At 34.5% G+C, this 23,106-nt stretch overlaps 1 protein-coding gene across 3 annotated transcripts in view; it reads right to left on the bottom strand.

Annotated features, from left to right (window-relative positions):
* PPP1R1C (protein phosphatase 1 regulatory inhibitor subunit 1C) overlaps positions 1-23,106 on the bottom strand; it is a 103,006-nt gene that overhangs the window by 38,863 nt on the left and 41,037 nt on the right. For 2 of the 3 annotated variants that reach the window (XM_019752828.2, XM_019752829.2), the window contains exons 3-4: positions 12,914-12,951; positions 11,105-11,176 (exon numbers count right to left, since the gene is read on the bottom strand). In XM_019752828.2, the coding sequence (XP_019608387.2) occupies positions 11,105-11,176; positions 12,914-12,951 (110 nt within the window). The remainder of the gene's footprint in view (positions 1-11,104; positions 11,177-12,913; positions 12,952-23,106) is intronic. The other variant, XM_019752827.2, reaches the window with a different exon arrangement.

The following is a 23,106-nucleotide window of genomic DNA, read 5'->3' as shown; positions in this document are numbered from 1 at the left end:
TTCCATTAAGTTATAAGGTTGAAGGATCTTTGGATTTTAAAGGGCAAACAGCATACATGGGTAAATGGGGAAAATGAGGCCTATTGTTATTCCAGTAGAAAAGCAAAAGAGGCTTATGTCACAATATAGCCTTTTAAAGGAAAGTGACATTTAACATGGAACTCTGCTCTTCTGTGAGCCTCAATGTCCTCTAAAATAAAAGATACTATGTAACTTTAGATGGTTTTCTGTAAAAACAAGTAAGTTATACAAAAACACATTGCATATGTTGAAGTACTACACAAGTATAAGGTGTTATAAACATTACTTTTTAAAATCTCTAATTTAAGTCAAGCAAATACCAGTATCCAAGAAGGCGGCAAACCTATTACTAATTCCATATCTAAAAGGGGCAATACAAATCTCATCCAAGAAATCATCAGAGAACACCGTGTTAGGTATTAAATGAAGTAAAGTAAGCCCATAAAGACAACATCTGCCTATTCTATTAGGCATTGTTTTTTCTTCCTGGAACTCCCATTAGCATCAGTAAAAGTGGAGTGTGTACATCATAGCATGCTGATAGCGTAGCATTAACCATCCTAAGCACTAATGGATATGATGCACAGACATTTCTGTAGAGCAAGAGATAGATTTTTCTATTTTTAGTAACTATATATTGATACAAACATGTACTTTACAGTATATTGACTCAAATAGGAATTAAAATTGTAACTTGAAGGCTCCTTGAAGAAATGGCTGATTCTAAGACTGGGACAAGAAATACACAAAAGAGCCGCTAGAAAGCAAGAATATGCTAAAACAAAGAAACAAAAAAAACTCCACAGTAATGGGGTATATCACAGTAATGGGGTATTTCAGTTGACAGGAATCAACTGAAAAAGCTCCCAGTATCCAAAGCTGGAACTATTTGAGCAAAATAAATAAATAAATAAACAAACAAACAAACAAATAAAAGTACAAAATAAATACACATGAGTCCACATTAATAAAAATAAATGATTGAATAAATACATAAATGGGAGAGAAGAGACAACGTTCCTGTTCAGAATTCCAAATAATTCATGTAGATACATATACTTCAGGAAAGTGGAGCATAACTTCCTACTCCTCAGTGTGAGCTACACATAGTGACTTCCTTCCAAAGAGTATAGTATGGAAAGGGGGCAAAAAAGAATAACGTTATAGTAGAGACTCCTGACAAACACTACCTCAACCAGTTGATTGAGGTGAACATCAACAGTAATAAGTCATGTTGATAGTATGTGCCCTTAATATCATGTGCTGAAAAGTTCACTTTCTATCTGCAGTCAGTCTTTCTCACCCAAACCCATAACCTCAGTGTAATCATGAGAAAAACATCAGACAAATACCAACAGAGCAAAATTCTACAAAATACCTGTGCAGTAATACTCGAAACTGTCAAGGTCAACAAAAACAAGGAAATCTGAAAAATTGTCACAACCAAGAGGAGCCTAAGGAGACATGATAACTAAATTTAATGAGGCATCCTAGATGGGTTTCTAGAACAGAAAAAGAGTATTAAGCAAAAACTAAAATACAAATAAAATGTGGACTTTGGTTAATAAATGAATGAATATTGGTTTATTAGTTGTAATAAATGTATCATACTAACATAAAACATAAATCACAAGAGAAGCTGAAAGCAGAGTATTTGGGAACTCTGTATACTATCTATTGCGATAATTTTTCTGTAAATCTAAAACTGTTCTAAAACATAAATTTTATTTTTTTAAAGTATAATTTGACCTGGAACTTACTCTGTTTTAAAGGTAATATTAAAAGCAAAGACAAAGATTTGAACCAGAACTTTTAAAATAGAATCAAATACACAAGGATTTCCAAATGCTTTGAAGAGTGACGTCTATATAGTCCATTAGTGGGACCTATTTAGACTGCATGGCAGCAAAATCTTTGTGATGATCTGTGTAGGATTTAGCCGTCGACATTATGGCGTCATAAATGTTTTGCAAGCTATTATGAGCAGGAGGATTGAAAATGGTGAGCCATGTGTTCGACTTTTCCATGACTCGGCTTATTGTACTTTGCAGACATGTGTGAACATGACTGTGTCTTCAGTGATCTGAAAGTGGCCTCACTCTCTGGTTCCCCAGGCCTAACATGGGTCTCCTCACATCCCCCAATAATTGTCAACCCCCAATTCAAGGATCTATGGTCAGCTCGACCTGTCTGCTTGTGTGTTGCTTCTTCTAGACCGGTTTCCTATAGGGTGGGGCTTCACTCTTCATCTCTACAGCCACACCACTTTAATTCAGCACTTGACACATAGTGGAGGCTCATATGTGATTTGTGGTAGTATATTATTAGTGGTTACACAACTGAATTTTACAATTTACATATTTGGGAAAGACCTAAAGATACTGGGTCTTCATTCATCTGTTCAAATCAAATGCAAAAGGTCATCTCTTCCCCCAATTCTAAGGAAGGAAGCAATTTTAAAGTGATATTATTTGTCCAGAGAGATGCAAATTTAAAAGATTAATTTTACAATAGGTAAATATAGATATAGATATGTATAGATATGTAGATATAGACACATGAATTGAATTATATTAACAAATAATGGTCTCCTTTTTAAAGTATAAGTTGCACTACATGAAATTAAGTTTCTTGTCTCAAATTTCAAATTTGCAATAGAATTCACCTCCAGATCCTTTAGACTTTCAACTGAATAAACCATGAAAATAATATAAAATAGGAATTCCACTCATACTTGCTCACATTTTCCTATTGCTTCACCCTCAATGTTAATCTCAGAAAAACAGGACATCTTAATGACTTTCAAGAAGGTACGTTCTCACATCAGGTCTTCAAAATGCCCGTCCGCTGCATTCAAAGATACGAGAAAAGGTGAACTTAAAACTTACTGGAAGGAATGAAACAGAAGTGAAGGAAGTGGATCTGGAAATAGATGCATATTTCTTTAAAGAAATAAACAAAACACATACACGTATATTTAGAATGTTCCTTGTTATCTAGAAATCTGTTAAAACATTTCTTAAGTTGCATAAATAAGCCCCACCCTGCACAGTAAATAAACTGAGCCAGCACAAACAAAAAAAAGCCATGATTTAGAAAGGCAATACCTGGAGAACACCCACAGAGGCTCAGAAATGTTTTCAAAAGGAATGCAGTGTGTAGGAGATGCCTGATGAGAAGCTGGAAGATCTTGCTACCTTCTCTTCCTGCCTTAGATTTTCAATGTGCAGAGAGTGATGAGAACAGGCTGGTCTATTCCTTTTGAATATGTTTTTGGTCACAATTCTATGAGGCTTGAAATCAGGAAGAGTGAGTTGGTCACAACTCATTATAATTATTGTTAATCTAGCTATGTTGCTTAATTTTAGGCTGAATTTATACGATGTGATTTCCTGCTCATCGCTCTGGTTGCAAGTATTTATTGTATCATCTTCTTTAGCACCCCCAAATTTACCATTAACTATCATTTTGTTTTTAAACTTTTTTGAAATACAAGGTTTATTAATTTAAATATCAACACCTCTGAGAGGGCTATTAGTCAGCTGGTAAATGAGGGAAATGTGTCTGAGGGGACGAGCTAGGTAAAATGAAGCAAAAGCCAGATTTTGTTACAAAGAAAGTAAAAGGTCAAAGTTTAAATCCACAAATCCTCCTGAGACTAGTACAAATAAAAGTGAGCGCATGTTATAAGGCTTGGTAATCCACACGCTTCTTAGGACCAGGCACCTCTAACCCTGACTTTTCAATTCCCACTGACTTGAGAGCAAAGCTCTGTACTTCATTCTCCTCCAAGTCCTTTCACCCCTCCTCAGTCTCTTCTCCCCACTCCTTCCTCCATTCTGCAGGGGTCAGTGCAAATGGAGGATGAGAGTGTGCAACTCAATCCAAGGTTCAAATAAATATTCAAATTATTTCCCACATATTGTGTGCCTGTTCTAAGCATTCTCTTTACACATATTGTTTCATTTTGTCCCTAGAGCTATCCGGGGTGGTTGGTATCCCCTCCCTTTTACCTACGAGAGAAGAGAGACAGGTGAAACTGGCTGACCGCTGCTGAAGTTGAACATTTAGTAAGTGGAGGTCCTGAGGTTTGAACCCTGATCACTTGCCCACTAAAGTCCACGTTTTTTGTTTTTATGTCAGTTTCCATGAAATTATTATGATCAATACCCTTCTCTGATTTGAAGATTATCCTTCAATTAATATTATACGTCACATTCTTGCCCTGTCATCTACCACCCTCCAAAAACTGCTTTAGATTTCTTATTGGGCTGGTTTGATTTTTTTTCTTTTTTTTTTTTTTTTTGCATTTCCTGGGTTATTTCTCATTTACATTTATTGCTGTATTATGAAAAGAGGCTGAATTGAGATAAAATATCAAGATCATAACCATCCTTGGAGAAAAAAAAATTGTAGGAGTTACAAAGCCATAAGAATTCAAAGACCTATTTGACTTATCAAAAGAACGATCTCTGGACAATGAAGTAGCTAAGCTATTCTTTTAAAGAAATTATGAAGAATGAAATCTATGTAACTTTACTAACCATTGTCACCCCAATAACTTTAATTTAAAAAAAAAGAATGAAAGGAAGAAAATATTTTTCAGAAGTACAAGAAAAATCTGACCTGTTATGCATTAAGAATGGTAATGTAATACTAAGATGCCCTGCTATACGAAGCCATTTTCAGTCAGCTGCTTTTTGTCATGTTCAGATTCTTTTTTTTAAATCAATAGCACTTGCTTTGCTCTCTTCAACTGAAGGCATTTGAATTCCAGTAAAACACACACAAACACAAAATGGGGGTGGAAATGAGTCAGCCATTTCCTGTCCCAAGATTCAAACCTACTTCGCTTTTCTGAAAACATGATTCAAGCTGTCCAACAATAATTTAATTGACTGTTCTGTAAATTACAAGGCTGACCATCACATAAACACCAGAGAATTGCACATGGATATTCAGTAGTCAGTTATCATTTTTCTGATAATCTTCAGCACTTTCTACTTACATAATTATAAAGCACCATATTATATAGTACGGTAATTGAAAAGTGAGTCTGTTTTCTATGCAAACTTCAACTTCTGTCATTTTTATACATAATATATATTATAAGTTTATGGCTTATCTGTATAGATGAAAAATGTGGTCAGCACAAGATATATAAAATATAACAATGTATCTAAGAAGAGTGTTCATAATATCCTCTGTTGTTGAGGGATAGAATCCTGCTATAATAAGTCTATTTGATAACTGATTGAATGGTGGCATTCAAGGGAATCAATATCAAGTAGAGAGAGATCATTGTGCTGCAGGGCCCTCTCTTTGAGCTTTTCTGTTTGCTATGTTGACAACAGATATGGATAAAAATTCCAAAGATGAATTTATCTTCTCCATGGATGACAGGCAATTGAGATAATAGAAAATAGAATGGATGATAGAATCACGGTACGAAATATGACATGTTCATGTGACAGCCTCACTCTCACAAGAGGAAACATTGGGATGACAGCACTGTCTTGCTTCTTGGTTAAAGAGGACGTAATTTTAAAATGGGGAATACATGGTGAATAACATGGCTTAAAAGCAATACATAAAAAAGGCTTGAAAGTTTTGAATTTATTTGTCAGCTCATTATTTAACACCAATGTATATAGCTACCAGAAAAAGCTAATAAGCTGTTGGGTTGCATTGACAGAATTAAATTATCTGGGATGAAGTAGGTGACAGGCCTAATTTAAGTCTCCACTCTGTTCTGGTCAGACCACACCTTAAGTATTAGGTTAATTTTGACTGATGCACTTCTAGAATGATATAGGCAAAGTGGAGCTTATTAGGAGATTAAGAATGAATGTGGAAGGACTAACTGGCAAGCATATTTGACATCTAGATATTTAACCTGGAAAGAACGAAATTAGTGGTGAGACAAGGACGTGATAGATGTCTTGAAATATTTCGATAGTTGTCATTTTAAAATTTGCCACAAATAGTAATAAGATATCGAACAAGAATCCTTGAATACAAATTTCTAGGGGCCTCAATAGAGTAAATATCATTCTAATAGACAAACCAGAGAGAAGGTAGATATCCTAAGGAAATAATTCATGCACCAATACTAGTGTTGGGTATATTTTTAAAACTTACTTAAAAGTACATTTATAAGTATGGCTTATGTCCCAAGCATTATATTAAGCCCTGCAAATATGGTAGAGAACACAATAGACATGGTCACTGCTGCCACACCATCACTCACATAGATCACTTCCAGTCTAGTTGGAAAGACAGACACTAAATAAAAAAATTGGACATTGTGATTATTTGCAATGAAAGAACTATAGAGAATTTATAATTATTAATATTGAGTTGTAGCTACAGAGAACTTAGAGTAGAGGTTTAGGGAAAGCTCCTTTCAGAAACTGACCTTTAAGGACAGGGCTTGAATGCTAAATATAAGTTAACCACATGAAGAATGAGGAAAGATGGAGGCAAGGGAGAACATTCTAGGTGAATGGAAAAATATGTGCAAACTCTTTCCTGAATCAGAAAAGAACTTGGTGCATTCAGAAGCTGGCAGAAGGCCAGTATAGCTGAGACACCGAAGGTATCAGGAAAAGAGGTAGGTTGTACACTAGGGCAGTAAGCTTTGAAAACTTTGCTCTGGAATAGGGTTTTTATCTCATGGCAATGGCAAACTATTGAAGAGTTTTAACTAGAAAGTAGCATAATTACTTTGTGTGTTAAAAATTCACTTTGGTTACCCTATAGAAAGTGGATGGGAGGCAAAAGAGAAAGACTAGGTAGAGAGCAACAAATTATATGCTGGCAAAGAGATGATTGTGACTTGAAGTATGGTGGTGGCCCTGGACATAAAAGAAGAGGAAAGGTGAAGAAAATCTAATGGGGTGCAATCCACAAGACGTAGTGCTTTACTGTTAACCAGAGTGTGGTGAGGGAGAGGGTCACTGGAGATTCCAAAACTCAGGAATAAGCACCTAGACAGACGAAAAGTCCATTTCCGGAGAAGAACAATGGAGGACAAAATCTATTTGTTGTGGAGAAGATTGAAGGGCAAGTTTTGAACATATTAATTTTGATCTTATAGTCATCTTTGACCTCTATGAGCTATCTACTTGTGATACAGAAAACCATGTTAGGTAGGTAATTAGATATTTGAATGTGTCAATCGTTAGACTTGCTGCCGCAGAATCACCTGGAACTTTTGATTATCTGGCTCCACCCCAGGCCTAATACATTTGAATCTCCAAGAGAGCAAAGCCAATTTAATACCCTGAGGTTAAATGCAGTGAAAATAATTCTGTCATTACTGGATAGTTGCAGTAGTTAATCTTTAAGGTCTTTGACAACTTTGAGTGCCTACAAATTTATGACTAGAAAGATGGCCAGATCAAGTATTAAATCTATTACCACTTTCTGTGAGTAAATGTGCTGGACAAGCCATGAAACACTCCTGGAGAAAAAAAAGCAATATCTAGATCCCTCTATTTACATTATCACTGTTTGTGTCATATGATGCTCCCACTCTAGCCATGAACTAATTGATCCAGGAACCAGTCCCTAGCCAAAGTCAACCTCCTAATTGTTCCTGTGGTCCATGAGATGACCTTTCTTAAGAATCTAGCCCAACCGTTGCATTGTTTCGGATGGTAACTAATTTACCAAATCAGATTTTCTCTCTAGCCAGAGGAGAGGAGAGGGGAGTGGAAAAAAGTATACCAGAAAAACAAAAGCATATGGATAAGTAGGAACACAAAAGTTAAGAGAGAATCAGGCAGAGAGAGAAGTAAAGAGAAACAGAAGCAGAGTCATAAGTATTACAATTAGTAGAACAATGCTCAAGAGATATCTGCTTCTGATCAGATGACAATGTGGCTGAATTACCCAGTTAATTACAATTCATTTATTCAACGACTATTTGTTGAGCATTTACTATGTGCCAGGCATATGTTCTAGGTGCTGGGCCTAGTCAAATGAACAAAACTGTTGTCATGGACACCTCATTTTAGGTACATCATGATGAGTGCTATGGAAAAAAATAAGACAGTGTGTAAAGATACAGATAATGATGATAGAAGGGGCAATTACCAGGAAAGGAAGGCTTATCTTAGGAGGTAACATTAGCTGAGCCAACTATGAGGCCACTGGATAAAGAAGAGGCAGAACAAATGGAAAGTACAAATGCTCTGAAGTGGAAGTCTGTTTGGCCTGTTTAAGAATAGCAAATACGGCCACAATGTTGGACACCAATGAACAAGGGACAGTGTGAAAGGAGATGAGGTCAAAGAGGGAGGCTAGTGCAGCTCGTTCAGGGATTTGTAAGCCATGGTTGGAGTTTTAATTTTATTCCGAATGTAACAGGAAGCCACTGAGGATTTTGATCAAAGGGATGGTATGCTCACATTTGTGAGTTAGAGGAATTACTCTGGCTTCTATATGGAGACTAGATTGTAGAGGACCAAGAGCGGAAGCAGGGAGGGAGACCAGTTAGAAGGCTACTTCAGCAGCCCAGGCAAGAAAGAATGATGGTTTGCACAAGGTAGTAACAGTGGAAGATATGGGAGGTAGTCAGATAAGGGGTGTGTTTTGAAATAAAGCTAACAAGTGTAGGCAACAGGTTGTGTAAGGGCTTAGGGTCAGGATTACGCAAAGGTTTTTGTTCTCAACAGCTGAATACATTTTATTGAGATGGAGAAAACCAGAAAAAGAGTCAATGAGTTTGGTTTTGGATATATTAAATTTGAGAGGTCTAATAACATTCATGTGAAGAAATGTGGTAGTTAGTTGGAAAAGGGAGTCCCAAGTTCAGGAGATATATTAAGACAGCAGATATAAATTTGGGAATCATCAGCCTATCAATCCTGACAGTGTGCCTGTTAAAATGCTTTTTTCTGCTCTATGTCTTCTCCTGTGTACCTTTATATAAACTCCTCATTACAAGGGATAACCTGGATATGTCTATGTTTCCTGAAAAATGCTGGAACCATAACTACCATAGTGACTGAAAGAGGGAAAAATACGTTAATGTATGGGATAGGAGACTAGTCTGTCTGTGCATTAATTGAAATGGCACAGGTGGGATGTAGCAGCTCTCCCTTACTACCACTTTGGCCTCTGTACCCAATAACACCTCACAACCTAGTAAGAGAGGAAAATAAAAGAATCTTGCTAATTTGTTTTTGTTTTGTTTTGTTTTGATTTGATTTACTAAGCAGTTACTCACTGGGTCCTTCATGAAGCCCTTGTTGGCCTTTTTGTCAGTGATTTTTTTCAGAACTCTTAACCACATCTGTTGCTGCTCTGCTCTCACAGCAAACATTTGTTTACACTGAATAATTGCATGTTCCACTGCAATTTGAAGAATTATGCATTTCAGAGCAATTGTATTATTGTATTTAGCATCCCAATAACATTTCCTTTGCTAATTCATCTTTCTTATTGAAGCTTCTTTAAGGTGCTCATAATGTACCATATGTTATCATTGCTTAATTTTGTCTTGAAATATTTATTTCTAGTTCTTAGAGACAGTTAGATTAAACGAAACAAATGGATTTAGCTTTCTCTTTTATCACAAGCAGGAGACTTACCTCGCTATTTACTGGTTATAAATTAGAACCTAAGTGACCTATAATAACACACTGATAGCCTCGTAGAAGAATTACTGTGCTTTCTCAACCCTTTAACCCATGACCAAAATGATTATCAATGAATGACCATCTTGGAGGCCTTGACAGTAGTAAGGTTATATATAAAAATCTGCAATATGATTATCTTCCATAAATGTTAAGATCCCACATTCTTATGATATTTGAGAACTAAATATAATGAAAACTATGAGCCCCTGGGACCTTGATTTTCAGATTTCGATTTAAAAATAATACTATTATTCTCTGAGGACATAAGAACAGTATTACTTTTTTTAGTTAAACTAACCTTAAATAGAACAGAGGAAATCATTAAATGAGCGGACATATATCTTTCATTGTTGCCCATTCATGCCAAAACTGATATGTCTTGAAAATACAAGGTGACTTACAATAGGGAAAATATCCTCAAAATGATTACATTTATCTTCAGAGGGTGATGCTTGATGGTCTCAATAATTACCCTGGAATAAACTACAATGCTGATGATTGCATTATTTATTCCAGTCTTATGAACAGGCAAACGTGGTGTTTTATAGCTGCATAGGAAGGAAGTTTACTGAAAGTAGCTATTTGTGTGTCTGTCCATTTATATCCCACCTCCCTGAAAAGGCCCCAAATCTAGAGAGAATAGAGAATGGAAAATTTCACTCTCGATTTAGACATCTCTCCAGACTCCAGAGGAAGCTGTTCAGCTGGCCTCGCCTGTAGTTGAAACCAAGCTGGACGACTATATGATGAACCACTGGGCCGACAGCCCAAGCCCTAGACTGGAACACGAGCTACTGGATTGGACACGCTCTGCCTTATGTCAGGAACATTTTGGTGTGAGAAATCAAAGAAGCCTTTCCTGGAAGTTATGTTGGTCAACATTCTGATACACTTAGATGTTCTTTTAGCAGTTCCAATTTTGGGGGGAAATTCTGAGAAAATGCCAGAATCTGAACTAGCATTCTTAGTTATTATTTCAACAGCTGTTATATATATAGCTTCACACTATTTGATTGGATTTCTCAGAACTGCTCCCGACACAAAGAAATGAGACACCACTTTACATTAAATCTTCCCAAATTCTACTTCTCGTAAGCCAAGAAAATGAATGACAATCATCTGACAATACTGGCCAGAGTAATTAGGGATTCTGGAAAATCTCTTCAAGGAAAATGTGTGAGGAAGGGTAAAATAACCTTTGTCATTATTTTGGAAAATCTGAATTTCCAGACAGATGCTGAGACATCTCTAGTTATCCTTTCTTCAACCACCTATTTTACTATTGATTAAAGTTTTAAATAAAGTGTCTTACTGAATGTCATGTTATTAAGTTGTGGAGCGGAGACCTGAGCTAGCTTATTATTAAGCATATGGTCCTTGAGAACAGACAGCTTGCCAGCCATGAGCTCAATACTCAGAACAACCCGAAACAGTACCTGAACAGTACCTTTCATGGCAGGTGGTGTGTACACGCTCTGCTTCCTTTGCTTAGGGGATGCATTTTGTGACTGTGGACCAAAAGAAAAAAGTAAAGGTTTTATATTTGGATAAAAAAATAATGCCATCAGCCCTGTGAGGGAAATAAACACTGTGTCATATTTCAAAGAGCTTTCTGATTTTCCCCGTCACAAAACAGAATTCTAATCAATGAGAAATTATATACATGTCCACTGATAGCATAGTATTAAGAGATATATAAAGCTGGCGTATATTTTATCATAAAACTCTTTATCCATTGCAGTCTTGAAATCACTCTTTTTCTACCTAGTAACATTCTTTTATTTTTATAACAGAAAAAGAGACACTAATCCTGTCCATTTGAAAGAAAAGCTTAAGGGCCAGGACAAAATATACTCAAAAAGCTATGCCCATGGGATAATTATCCGGTTCCTAGAATTGTCAAGTGTTTCTGGAGGAATGAGTGTCCTTGGTCAGTAATACCAATCTATAACCCTCTGGAATTAATAGGTTCAATCTAATATTTCCATTTACTTGGAATTACAATGTTAAGATAATATTCTTTTCTATGTTCAAAAGATAAGTCCTTTCCTAACAAAACTGCTATTCAACACTTTCATCTAAACACAGTGGATCAGGACTTCTTTCTCTGTCTCTACAGATGACCCTTAAACAATGCGGGAGTTATGGGCGCCGATGCCCCACCCAGTTGAAAATCTGAATAGAACTTTTGACTCCCCCAAAACTGAACTACAGTTTCAACCAACTGCATCAGCAGAGTCAACCAACTGTGTAAGGAAAATATTTTTGATCCATTGTTGAGAATCTGGCTGATTTTGAGAAGCAATCACTTCCAGGATTTCTTACATATTTATTTCCATACAAATATTCAAAAGCCAAGTAGGAAATTAATTCTACAGAAAAGACTGTTTAGTAACATAATAGTAAACTTAAGTAATAAAACTACTTTATATTTATGTAAGAGTTTATTTTCCAAAGCATTTTCAAACAATCTCATTAAATTTTTAGTATTTTATTATTTTTTTCTTTCTACATTTTCCTGAGTGTTGCTATATGCCTATTAATGCAGCCATGAGAATTGACTCCTAAGTCTGCATGCATCTTATTCAATATTTGTTCTATTTCTGGGTTCAAATTCATTTACGTCCTTGTATTCTATATATTCTATATTATCAGCTCCCCTAGCTTCCTGTGGCTCTGTCTATCTGAACTCTTACATGTATATGTGGGGACTCTGACCTCACAATCTGCTCTTGGTTCCACACACCAGAAGACCCTTTAGAGGTACCTGTCCCCCATCTTTTTGATCCAGTATTCCAACACTGATTCTCCCTAGCCTGTGGTGTTCATATGTAAGCAGTCACTAGATTGAAAGTATCAATACCATTTCTTGCCATTAAAAGCAGTGGTTTATTTTAGAATTTTTTTCAGGGGTTATCATTTCATAGGTAGAGAATCAAGGTAACCTAGAGGCAGAAATTTAATGGCACATTTTACTCTTTGTTAAGTCAGGAAAAGCAAACTTTTTGTTGTTGTTGTTTGTTTGTTTTTCTATGGAGGGCATAGCTCACAGTGGCCCATGCAGGGATCAAACTGGCAACCTGGTGTCAGTAGCAACACATTCTAAGCAACTGAGCTAACCGGCCACCCTCAAACTAGTTTTTACATCACAGTTATATTGATATATTTTACATCACATCAAATCAAACTAATTGTATTTTAATTTATTTGAACACCTATTAATATAAAAATATAAGAAAACTTACTTCTGCTTGTGTGTTGGTCACTCTCTTGTCATCTATTTCTGCAAGAGAAGTAGGTATAATTTATTAGAAAAGTGATACTTTCCTATAATATGCATATTAAAATTTTAAATAACACATATCAAAATTATTTAATAATTGCCTATGTTTATATGGCATCTGTGGCTTAGTCTAATGGCTGATAAGGAAAGGGGAGCAGAAGGGGGTGGTTTTCTTCTGAGATAATCTTCTCCCAAAGGTGTTTAAAATGGTAATAAAAAATTTTTTAAAATCCCTCTCAAAATCCCAAATTGCCCATCTTCCAGCAGTCCAAAAAGGGGGCCGGGAAATGGTTCTTAGAATTGTTGTGCCATTAACCTCACAGTGCTAAGGCATAAGCCACCTCCTCTTCTCATGGATTTTATTGCCACTGTTTACTGACTATAGCCTCTGTAAATTTCCTCAAATTTGCCATTTAAGCAGAACAAACTTTCTTTTCCACTCAGTCCTATCACTCTGACTCTGAGACAGCACCCTCTTTTCTATGTGCCACTAGAAAGAATCAGTTACTTTGTCAGAAATATTTCTTATGACAGTGCTAGGGCAACTTCTACATAGTCTGTGTAAAAAGAGTTATGAGGAAGGGGCAAGAGGAGAAAGAGGTGCTCACATACTTCCCTTTCACAGAGGGAAGAGATTCCAGGCCGAGCTTCTTTCTTACTTCCTCACCTACTTTGCATGGATTCCGCCTCTTGCCTTCTTGCCCCAGTTACCCTTTACTGACTCTTAGGTTAGTCTCAAAGCTGAGACTGACCTCATGATCCAAAAACTGAATGAGAAGTTCATCAAAGAATATCCGCTTAAAGATATAGATCTGTATTTATTGACATGAAAACATGTACTATGTAAATGAAAAAGATTTGAAAACTATATTATGGTACTTTTATTTTATAAAGGATAGATAAAATATAGATATAAAGATAATCGAGAAATGCACACACATTCTACATGCTCATAGAGCACACAAATACTGGGACAACATACAGATACAAGCACAATGTTCTCTCTGACTTGTACCAAGGAGTTTTAACTGAAGAAAGAAACCTCAAAATACATACATGCATACTTCTCCAGCTCTTTATTCTACACAAAAACATTAAAATGTAGTTCAAAATATCTCCATGTTTTCTTCAGGCCCTAAATTTCAGGGCCAATCCCAGAAGTGTTTAAGAAAGACAAATCCTCAATGAAATATAAGGATATATTCCTGTTTTCAAATATTATTTAGCTTTCTCATTATTCCAGGAAAATTTTTATATTCAGTAGCAGGGAACATAATCAGTAAAATACATGAGAGGTTTGGTAATTGATTATCCATGATCTAAAACTATATATTATCTGAAACAAGCTGTTGTACCTATTTTAGCTTTATATTTTCTATATTTTTTCCTCTCTCAAGGGCCATTTAGTTTGAAAGAAGAAATTCTTTACTTAGAGAGAAAAATATAAAAGTCATCTGAACATAACTTTTTAAGGAATGTTGTCATCATTGAAAATGAAGATATTGCTAGACGTGGTCTAGAAAGGTTTGAGTATTGATTAGTTAGAATGCTCTTGAGATGTTTAAATTCATGAAAGGAATAGGATAAACTCAGGATCCATGTGGATAATCACATAAACTGAAAAAACAATTGTCTGATTGCCTTAGAAAAATCAATGAGATCTCATCAGATTTTGGGAAAACTAGTGGTAATTAAAAGTGCATATAAAAATAAAGTGTAAAAGAGAAGGAAATAGAGAAGACCATGATCAAAGAACAAGGAAAACTTTCTGAACTGTAACAGAGTCAGAACCAGAAAAACTAAGAAATGAGAAAATTATAAAAAGATAGAAAACTAAGGAAAGCCTGGAGAGTCTTGATTGTGGCTGGCCAAGAAATTTTTTTCTTGAAAAATCACTGGTGAGCATATATAATTTCTAATATTGCCCTTCTACTTATCTGTCATGACACCACAGTCAAATCGCTTTGCACGAACTTCAGGGTTTTTTCCATGTGTGAAATAGGGTTGGGAAAGCATAATTATTTTCTGCCTTTCTCATAAGCTTGTTTTTAGGAATAAAAAATATTTTTAAATGAAAGCATAATTTCCCCTAAGTATGGGCTGCCCATAGTGAATTCCTTTTAAAGAGTAGAGTATGGAAAGGGGGAACGTGGATATAAGTACATTTACAGTGGAACAACTTGACAAGTATTAATTCAGCCAGGTTATTAGGGTCATAAATTATGTTGATAGTATGAACTCTTGATGTGATGTGATATGCTGTGATGTGATGTGATGAAGATGGCACTTTACCTCAGTGATCTCCCTCCCCAAAACCTATAACCCAGTCTAGTCATGAGAAAAACATCAGACAAATCTCAATAGAAGATGATGCTGGGAATATAGTAGAGTAGGAAGTACCTGGAATGTGTGTATCTAAACAACAATGATATTGGAACAATCTGTCCAATATAACCATTTTGGGATTCTGGAGTCTATTGAAGGATTGTAACTCCCAGGGGAAGACTTGTATGGTAAATTTTGGTTAATTTCAGTCAATTTCAGCTCTGAATACATTAGCTGCTACCCATCCCCAATTTGCAAACCCCATGGCAGGCAGCCATACATATATTTCAGAAGAAGCTTGCACACCATTTGTGGCATCCAGGGTGAGTAAAGTGGATCTGGTCCTCCAAGTATCAGGGATCTGTGTTCTGATCACTGATTGCTGCTTCTGATCTCAGAGGTGCATACAAAAAGATAGGTATCCATTGTTGCACCTTCTCCTATTGTTACAAGTCCTTTCTCCTCAGGCTGAAATGCCTTCCAGGTGATTTAAAGGGTCAGCGCCCATTTTACCCCTCTTCATTTTTCTCTTTTTCCCCTTTTGTGAGCCAGACATTAAAGTATGAAATTCAAAAGCAAGTGCATATCAGAAGAAATTAGATATGACTGTGCAAGTTCAGGGAAAGGTCCAAACTCAGAAAAGACCTGAGAAAACCTTACATTTACATCTCAGACTAATCCTCCAGACAGAGACAGCTTACAACAATAAAACAAACGGCAATAACACAAATCCAGTAAACTCTGGGAAAGTGAGAGAATCTGTCTTCTAGGGTTACCAATTATTAGATTCAAATGTCCAGTTCTTAACACAAAATCATCAGCATACAAAGAAACAGAAAATTATTGCCATTCAAGGGAAAAATAAATAAACAGAAACTGTCCCTGAAAAAGATTTGATGGCAGATCTACTAGACAAAGATTTTAAAATAACTGTCCTAAAAGTGCTCAAATAACTAAAGGAAAATGTGGATAAAGTCAAGAAAATTATATATGAATAAAAATAAAAAGAGACCAAACATATTTTGGAGTATAATAACTGAAATGAAAAGTCCACAAGATAAATTAAAAGGCAGATTTGAGCAGGCAGAAAAAAGGGTTATCAAACTTGAAGATAGAATAATAGAAACTAGTTTGTCTCAGGAATGGAAAGGAAAAATGATTGAAGAAAAGTGAACATAATCTAAGGAACTGTGGGAGACCATTGAGCAGACCAACGTACACATTATAGGAGTCCCAGAGGAGATGAAAAAGGAAAAGGAATAGAGAGAATATTTGAAGAAATAATGACTGAAAACTTCCCAAATTTGATGAAAGGCATGATATAAACTTCAAGAAACTCAATAAACTCCAAGTAAGATGAACTCAAAAAGACTCACATTGAGACACATTATAATCAGACTTTCTAAAACTAAAAACAAAGAGAGAACTTGCAAACAGCAAGAGATAGGTAACCCATCACATGCAAGAGATCCTCAACATAATTATCAGCTAATTTCTCACCAGAAACTTTGCAGACCAGAAGGTAATGGGCCAATAAATGAGCCAATACAGTCAAAGTGCTAAAAGAAAAAAACTGTCATCCAAGAATCCTCTATTCTATAAAATTGTTCTTTAAAAGTGAGGGAGAAATTGACATTCCCAGAAAACCAAAAGTTGAGGGAGTTTGTTACAGGTAGACCTGCTCTGCAAGAAATGCTCAAGGGAGTCCTAGGTAAAATGAAAGACCCCAGCCAGTAACTCAAAGCTATATGAAAAATAAAACTCTCAATAAAATTTAACACATGGGCAATTATAAAAGTTAGTGTTATTATATCAACAGTTTGTAACTCAACTTTCTGATTTTTAAATGATTTAAGAAACAAATACATTTTAAAGTAGTCTATAAGCTAGTATTATTGTAACTTTGGTTGTAATTCCACATTTTGTTTTCTACAAAATTTAAGAGACTAATGAATTTAAAGATTATTAGTTTATATTTTGTGGCACACAATGTATAAAGATGTAATTTTGTGATATCAATAACTGAAAGATGTGGGAACACAGCTGTAAAGAAGAAGTGTTTCTATGTTATTGAAGTTAAACTGGTATAAACTCAAATGAGGATATTATAACTTTAGGGTGTTAAATGTAATCCTCATAATAACTACAAAGAAAATAGCTATAGAATATATATGTGTATATATACATATATATATATATATATATATATATATATATGAAAATGAGAAAATAATTTAAATAATTAACTGCAAAAAAATCAACTAAACACAAAAGAAGATAGTAATGCAGGAAATGAGGGATAAAGAAGGTATAAGGCATATAGAAAACAAATAGCAAAATGACAAAAATCTTTTCTTATCAATAACTAGTTTAAAGTAAATATATTAAAATCTCTAAAAGACAAAGATTAGCAGAATGGATAAAACACATGATCAAACTATGTGCTGTCTTCAGATCCAAATATACAAATAAGATAAAAGTGAAAGGATGGAAAAAGATATTCCATGAAAATATAAACCAAAAGAGAAAGGGTAGTTATACTAATATCAGACAAAATAGACCTTAAATGAAAAAAAGTTATATGTTAAAAAAAGTTTCAGTACAGAAGGAAAATATAAACATTATGAACATTCACACACCTCATAACAGACCATCAAAACATATAAAGCAAAAACTGACAGAATTAAAAGGAGAAGTACTTCTACAATAACTGTGGAGACTTTAATACGCCACACAATAATGGTAGAACAACCAAAAAGAAGATAACCAAGGAAATAGAAGATTTAAAAAACATAGTAAATCAAATAGATCTAATACACACTCAGAATATCTATGCAATAACAATAGCATATATATTCTTCTCAAGTATACATAGGATATTTTCCAGGATAGACCATATGTTAAGCCACAAATTAATCTCAATAGATTTTAAAAGATACATATCATAAAAATATCTTCTCCAACCACAATAAGATGAAGTTAGAAATCAATAACAGCAATAAAGCTGGAAAATTCAGAAATTTGTGGAAATTAAACAACACACTCTTAAACAATCAATGGAGCAAAAGTAAATTATGAAGACAGTGTACCAAAACTTAAGGGATACAGGAAACATAGTGTTAAGATGAAAATTTATAGCTATACTCTTTCAAATTAAAAAATAAAAATGATTTAAAATCAACCACCTAACTTTACAACGTAAGGAACTAGGAAAAAAAAGACAGCCTAAATCCATTTGGACCAGGACTTACATCATCGGCTCCCCTTGTTCTCAGGCCTTCAAATTTGGATTGAAGTTATACCATTGGCTTTCCTGAGCTAGTTTACAGGTGACAGACAGATTGTGGGACTTCAGCTTCTATAATCATGTGAGCAAATCCCTCATAATAAATCTCTATATGTCCTATTGATTCTGTTTCTCTAAAGAGCTCTGACTAATGCAATCATCAAAACAAGGAAAGTCTGAGAAACTGTCATAGACAAAAAGAGCCTAAGAGACACGACAACTAAATGTAATAGGGTATTCCAGATGAGACCCTGAAACAGAAAAGGGTATGTGGTAAAAACTAAGGTAATTGGAATAAACTATGGATTTCAGTTAATAATAATATATCTATACTGGGTCATTAATTGTAACAATGTAATACTTTAATGACTAATGTAAAATGTTAATAATAGGGGAAGCTATGTGTGAAGAGGAAGATAAATGGGAACTCAGTATGCCTTCTGTTGAATTTTTCTGTAAATCTAAAACTCTTCTTAAAAAAAAAAAGTCTGTCAACAAAAAGTTAAGCAAAAGGAATAAAAAAGAAAAAAATGAAAGGAAAAAACACAAAACACAAATATCACCCTGTGAATATGTTTTGTTATTACTGTCAGGATTCCATCTATGATTTGAATAACACCAGACAGTCATTATTAGAAAGTAGGTGATGTAACTGAAAGTTCATAAAAAATACATAATTTTTAAAACTGTTATAGAGGGCCAATTAAAGAGATGGAGGGGACAAGGTAGGATTAAGATGAAGAGAACTTTTTAATGTTCAATTAAAGTTGTTGAAAGATAATGTAAGCAAGGATATGTTAGTGGAAAAATGAGGAGTGAAACGATTTCCAGACAAGTCCAGTGATGATGAGCGCTCTGATTCATTTACTGATTAAATGTGGAGAGAGAAGGAACAAAGTATAAAAGAAAACACTAATAGCATCTATTTGGTTATACATATCTCCTAGCTTGCTTGTTCCTCATACCCAGAATATTCCTTCTCTCATACCAAATACTACCATCCCTCCATTCTGCTCAAATGGCATCTTCTCTGAGAAATCTTTCCGAATTCATGTCTCCCGTATTCCCTATTAGAAGTCATCTTCCTCCACCCAACACCCACAGCACTTTCTCTATGCCTACCTCATAATATTCATCATTATGTACTGTGTACTATGGTCACTAGTGTTTTATCTCCTCAGATAACCTGTAAAGAAATGGGGATCAGCTTCCATGTTTGATTTTTCCACAGCTCTTAGCATAGTAGCATAGTGGCCCATAAAAACAGATTGTCAAAAACTATATTTTAAAGGCTATGTTACATAAAACAAGACTTTCTGTTCACTGTTTCTCTATATTACAAAATACAATAGTAGTGCAATTACTTACTTATATTAGGTGCTGATAAATAGGTCTAACAAATAAGTATTTGATTTTCAAACTTGTTAAACAGAGACCATAACTTCTATTGCTTTAAATCAGTTTACAAAGTCCAAGGCAATGGTACAGGAATTCTAATTCTTATAAACCTTGCCCAAGCCATTCAAAAGATAATCTCGGAGGAAAAACAGGAATATATGATCTTTCTTTGTTGGTTTCTAGAGATTGTGAAGCTATCTGGGTCAGGACAATATGTATCACAAGAGAAATTTAAAAAAATGGTAGATAAAGTAAAATTTAATATACTATTTTATATATCTCAGCTCAGACAATAACTAAAACCACAGAAATGCATGATTTATTCAGGATATTGGCTGCAGAAGAGCACTGACCCATATATAGAATGCTTTCATAGGGAGAGATCTCACTTCTTAGAATAAAACCAAAAGATACAAACTTTTGATGAATTTAGATAACAGAGAACGATTTCAAACTTTATTTTAGGCACTTATTTTGGAAACGTGAGGGGAAAAGTCATTTTAAAGGAAATTGGAGTACTTCCAATAAAAAGAGTGTTGTAAGTTCATGCTTTGAAGATTCCTCTGCTCTAAAGCAATAGCAGTGACAGAGTAAATATAAAAAGAGATGACTAAAATAATACAACCGTGGTCAAAAATTAGCCAAACATCTCTATGTACCATAAACATAAGAAAAGCAAAATACAATAAGCAGGTAAAAAAAAACAAAACAAAAAAAAACATGGGCCTGAAATACTTTAGCTCTAGAAACAGGCAGAGACAGCTGAGAGTTCTTATCCTGAGTATAAAATGATTGACTTCATCTGAAGGAAGGACAGAAGCCAGGCTTGCTGACTGGACCCACAAACAGGGCTCTCTCACCTATGCTGAGAAAAGGCATTCATCTGTCTATCCAGGGAGACAGGAGAAAGCAGACAACTTGGAACAAGCCATCATGGGCTCAGTGATTATATCTGCTCTATTTCTAGTGTAAACATGGAACAGTCGTCCTGAGGCCCAAATTAAGATCTGATTCTAGATTAAAAATCTGTAGTATTGAATGGAGAAAGACTCAAGAACATTAACAAGGAAAAGTGAGCACAATTAGTGGTGGGGGTGGAATTCTCACTCACAATGAGTTGAAAATCAAAGAGTCAAAACATAAGAAAGAAAAGGAACATTTTAAAATGACTTTCAGAAAAGCAATTGGAAGATGAATTTCCTCCAGATTAAATGAAAACATCAGGGAAATGTAAAAATGTCTTTAAAACAAGTATATTTGGAACCCACAAAGAGATAAAGAAAGTATATTCATTTTTAAAAATGACAAAGTGTTGAAACAAAATTAGGCTAAAGTGAAACAAGAACAGGTAAATATAAAAAGAAACAATTAGAAATAAAAAATTAACCACGGAAATAAAAAACTCAATAAAGGTGAAAATCTCTAGACTGGGTTAAGTATAGCTTAAAAACCATGGGTATAATGTATAATAAAATATATAGAGAGAATAAACATAAGCAAACTCTAAAAAGCAGAGAGAAGAAAGCAGACAAGCTAGGGACTTTGGGACCTGAGGAACAGCCCAGCAGTGAGTTCCCAGGGTGTTCTTTTACTCCTCTTCTGAATTGAATGCTAGAAAATCTGGCAATCCAGAAACATGAATAGCAAGCAGAAGAAAAAAAAAATTCCAAAAAAGCCTGCTTTCTTTAACCAAAAGACCAGGAAGGGACACCTACTTTCTAAAAGACAGAAAACCTCTAGACATTAACTGTTCTTCTTCCTTCCTGTTCAAGGAAGCCAAATGGGAATGTGGCACTTTCACAACCATCTAGTGGTAATGAGGTGGCATGAGAGAAATGACACTTTACGAACAGGGAAAAGCAATTTGTATAACAACAATTTTTCATTAAAAACTATTGTGTCTGAAAGAATCACAACATTTTTCTAAGGCTTGACAAAACTGTCAGCTCTGCATTCCACATCCAGTGAAGCTATTCTTCAAGAATGAAGAAGAAGACAACCTCAGATGAAGGAAAACTAATTTTTCACCATCAGACCTACCCTAGAAAAATGGCTAAGGAAGCTCTCTAATCAGAAAAAAGAAAGAATGAGCACAAATATGGATAAATATCATAGACTTTGATTTTCCTCTTGAGTTTTCTACACTGTATTTGACAATTGAAACAAAAATGATAGCATTGTCTGATATGGTTCTCAGTGACTATAGAAAAAATATTTAAGAAAATTGTATTATGAATGAGAGAATTTAAAGAGTTTTAAAGGGAGATAAAGTTTCCATATTTCACTTAAACTGATAAAATGTTGGTACCAGGAGACAGTGGTAATATATATATATATATATATATATATATATATATATATATATATATAATAAATGTATAAATCTTTTTCTATAAATCTTTTTATATAAAAATTTATATAAATATATAAATCTTTTTATAAATATATATAAAATATATAAATATATTTTTATAAATTTTATAAATATATGCAAATTTTATAAATATACAAATTTTTATATATATATATAAATCTCAGACCAATCACTAAAAGAATCTGTACAAATAGGTAACACTAAAAAATAAAATAAAATAAAACTATAGATAATTCAAAATGGAATTATAAAAAGTAGTTTAAGTAACCTACAAGAAGGTAGGAAAAGAAAACAAAAAACAGAGAAAATCCAGAAAACAAAAACAAAAATGTCAGACTTAAGCCCTAACATATCAATAATTACATTAAATATAATTTGTCTAAGCACACAAATTAAAAGATGGAAATTGACACAGTGGACAAAAATTAAGAGGGCCTATTTATACACAAGGGCAAAATACAAAGTGAAAAAAAGTCAGTCTCAAAAGGTCATAAACTGTATGATTCAATTTATATAACAATCTTGAATCACAAAATTATAGAAATGAAGAACAGATTAGTGGTTCTCAGTTATTAGGGTTAATGGGATAGAAAGGGGTGGACATCACTATAAAGGAATAGCAAGAGGGAGATCTTTGTGGTCATGGAATAGTTCTGTTTCTTGATTGCAGTGATAGATACAGAAATCTACATGCACTCAAATAGCATAGAACTATAAACATAGATTGTACTAATGTCAATTTCATGGCTTTATTATTGTACTCTACCTACAT

The sequence above is a fragment of the Rhinolophus sinicus genome, linkage group LG01, assembly GCF_036562045.2.
Source record: "Rhinolophus sinicus isolate RSC01 linkage group LG01, ASM3656204v1, whole genome shotgun sequence".
Classification (NCBI taxonomy): Eukaryota; Metazoa; Chordata; class Mammalia; order Chiroptera; family Rhinolophidae; genus Rhinolophus; species Rhinolophus sinicus.
This window is presented reverse-complemented; position numbering and strand designations above follow the sequence as displayed.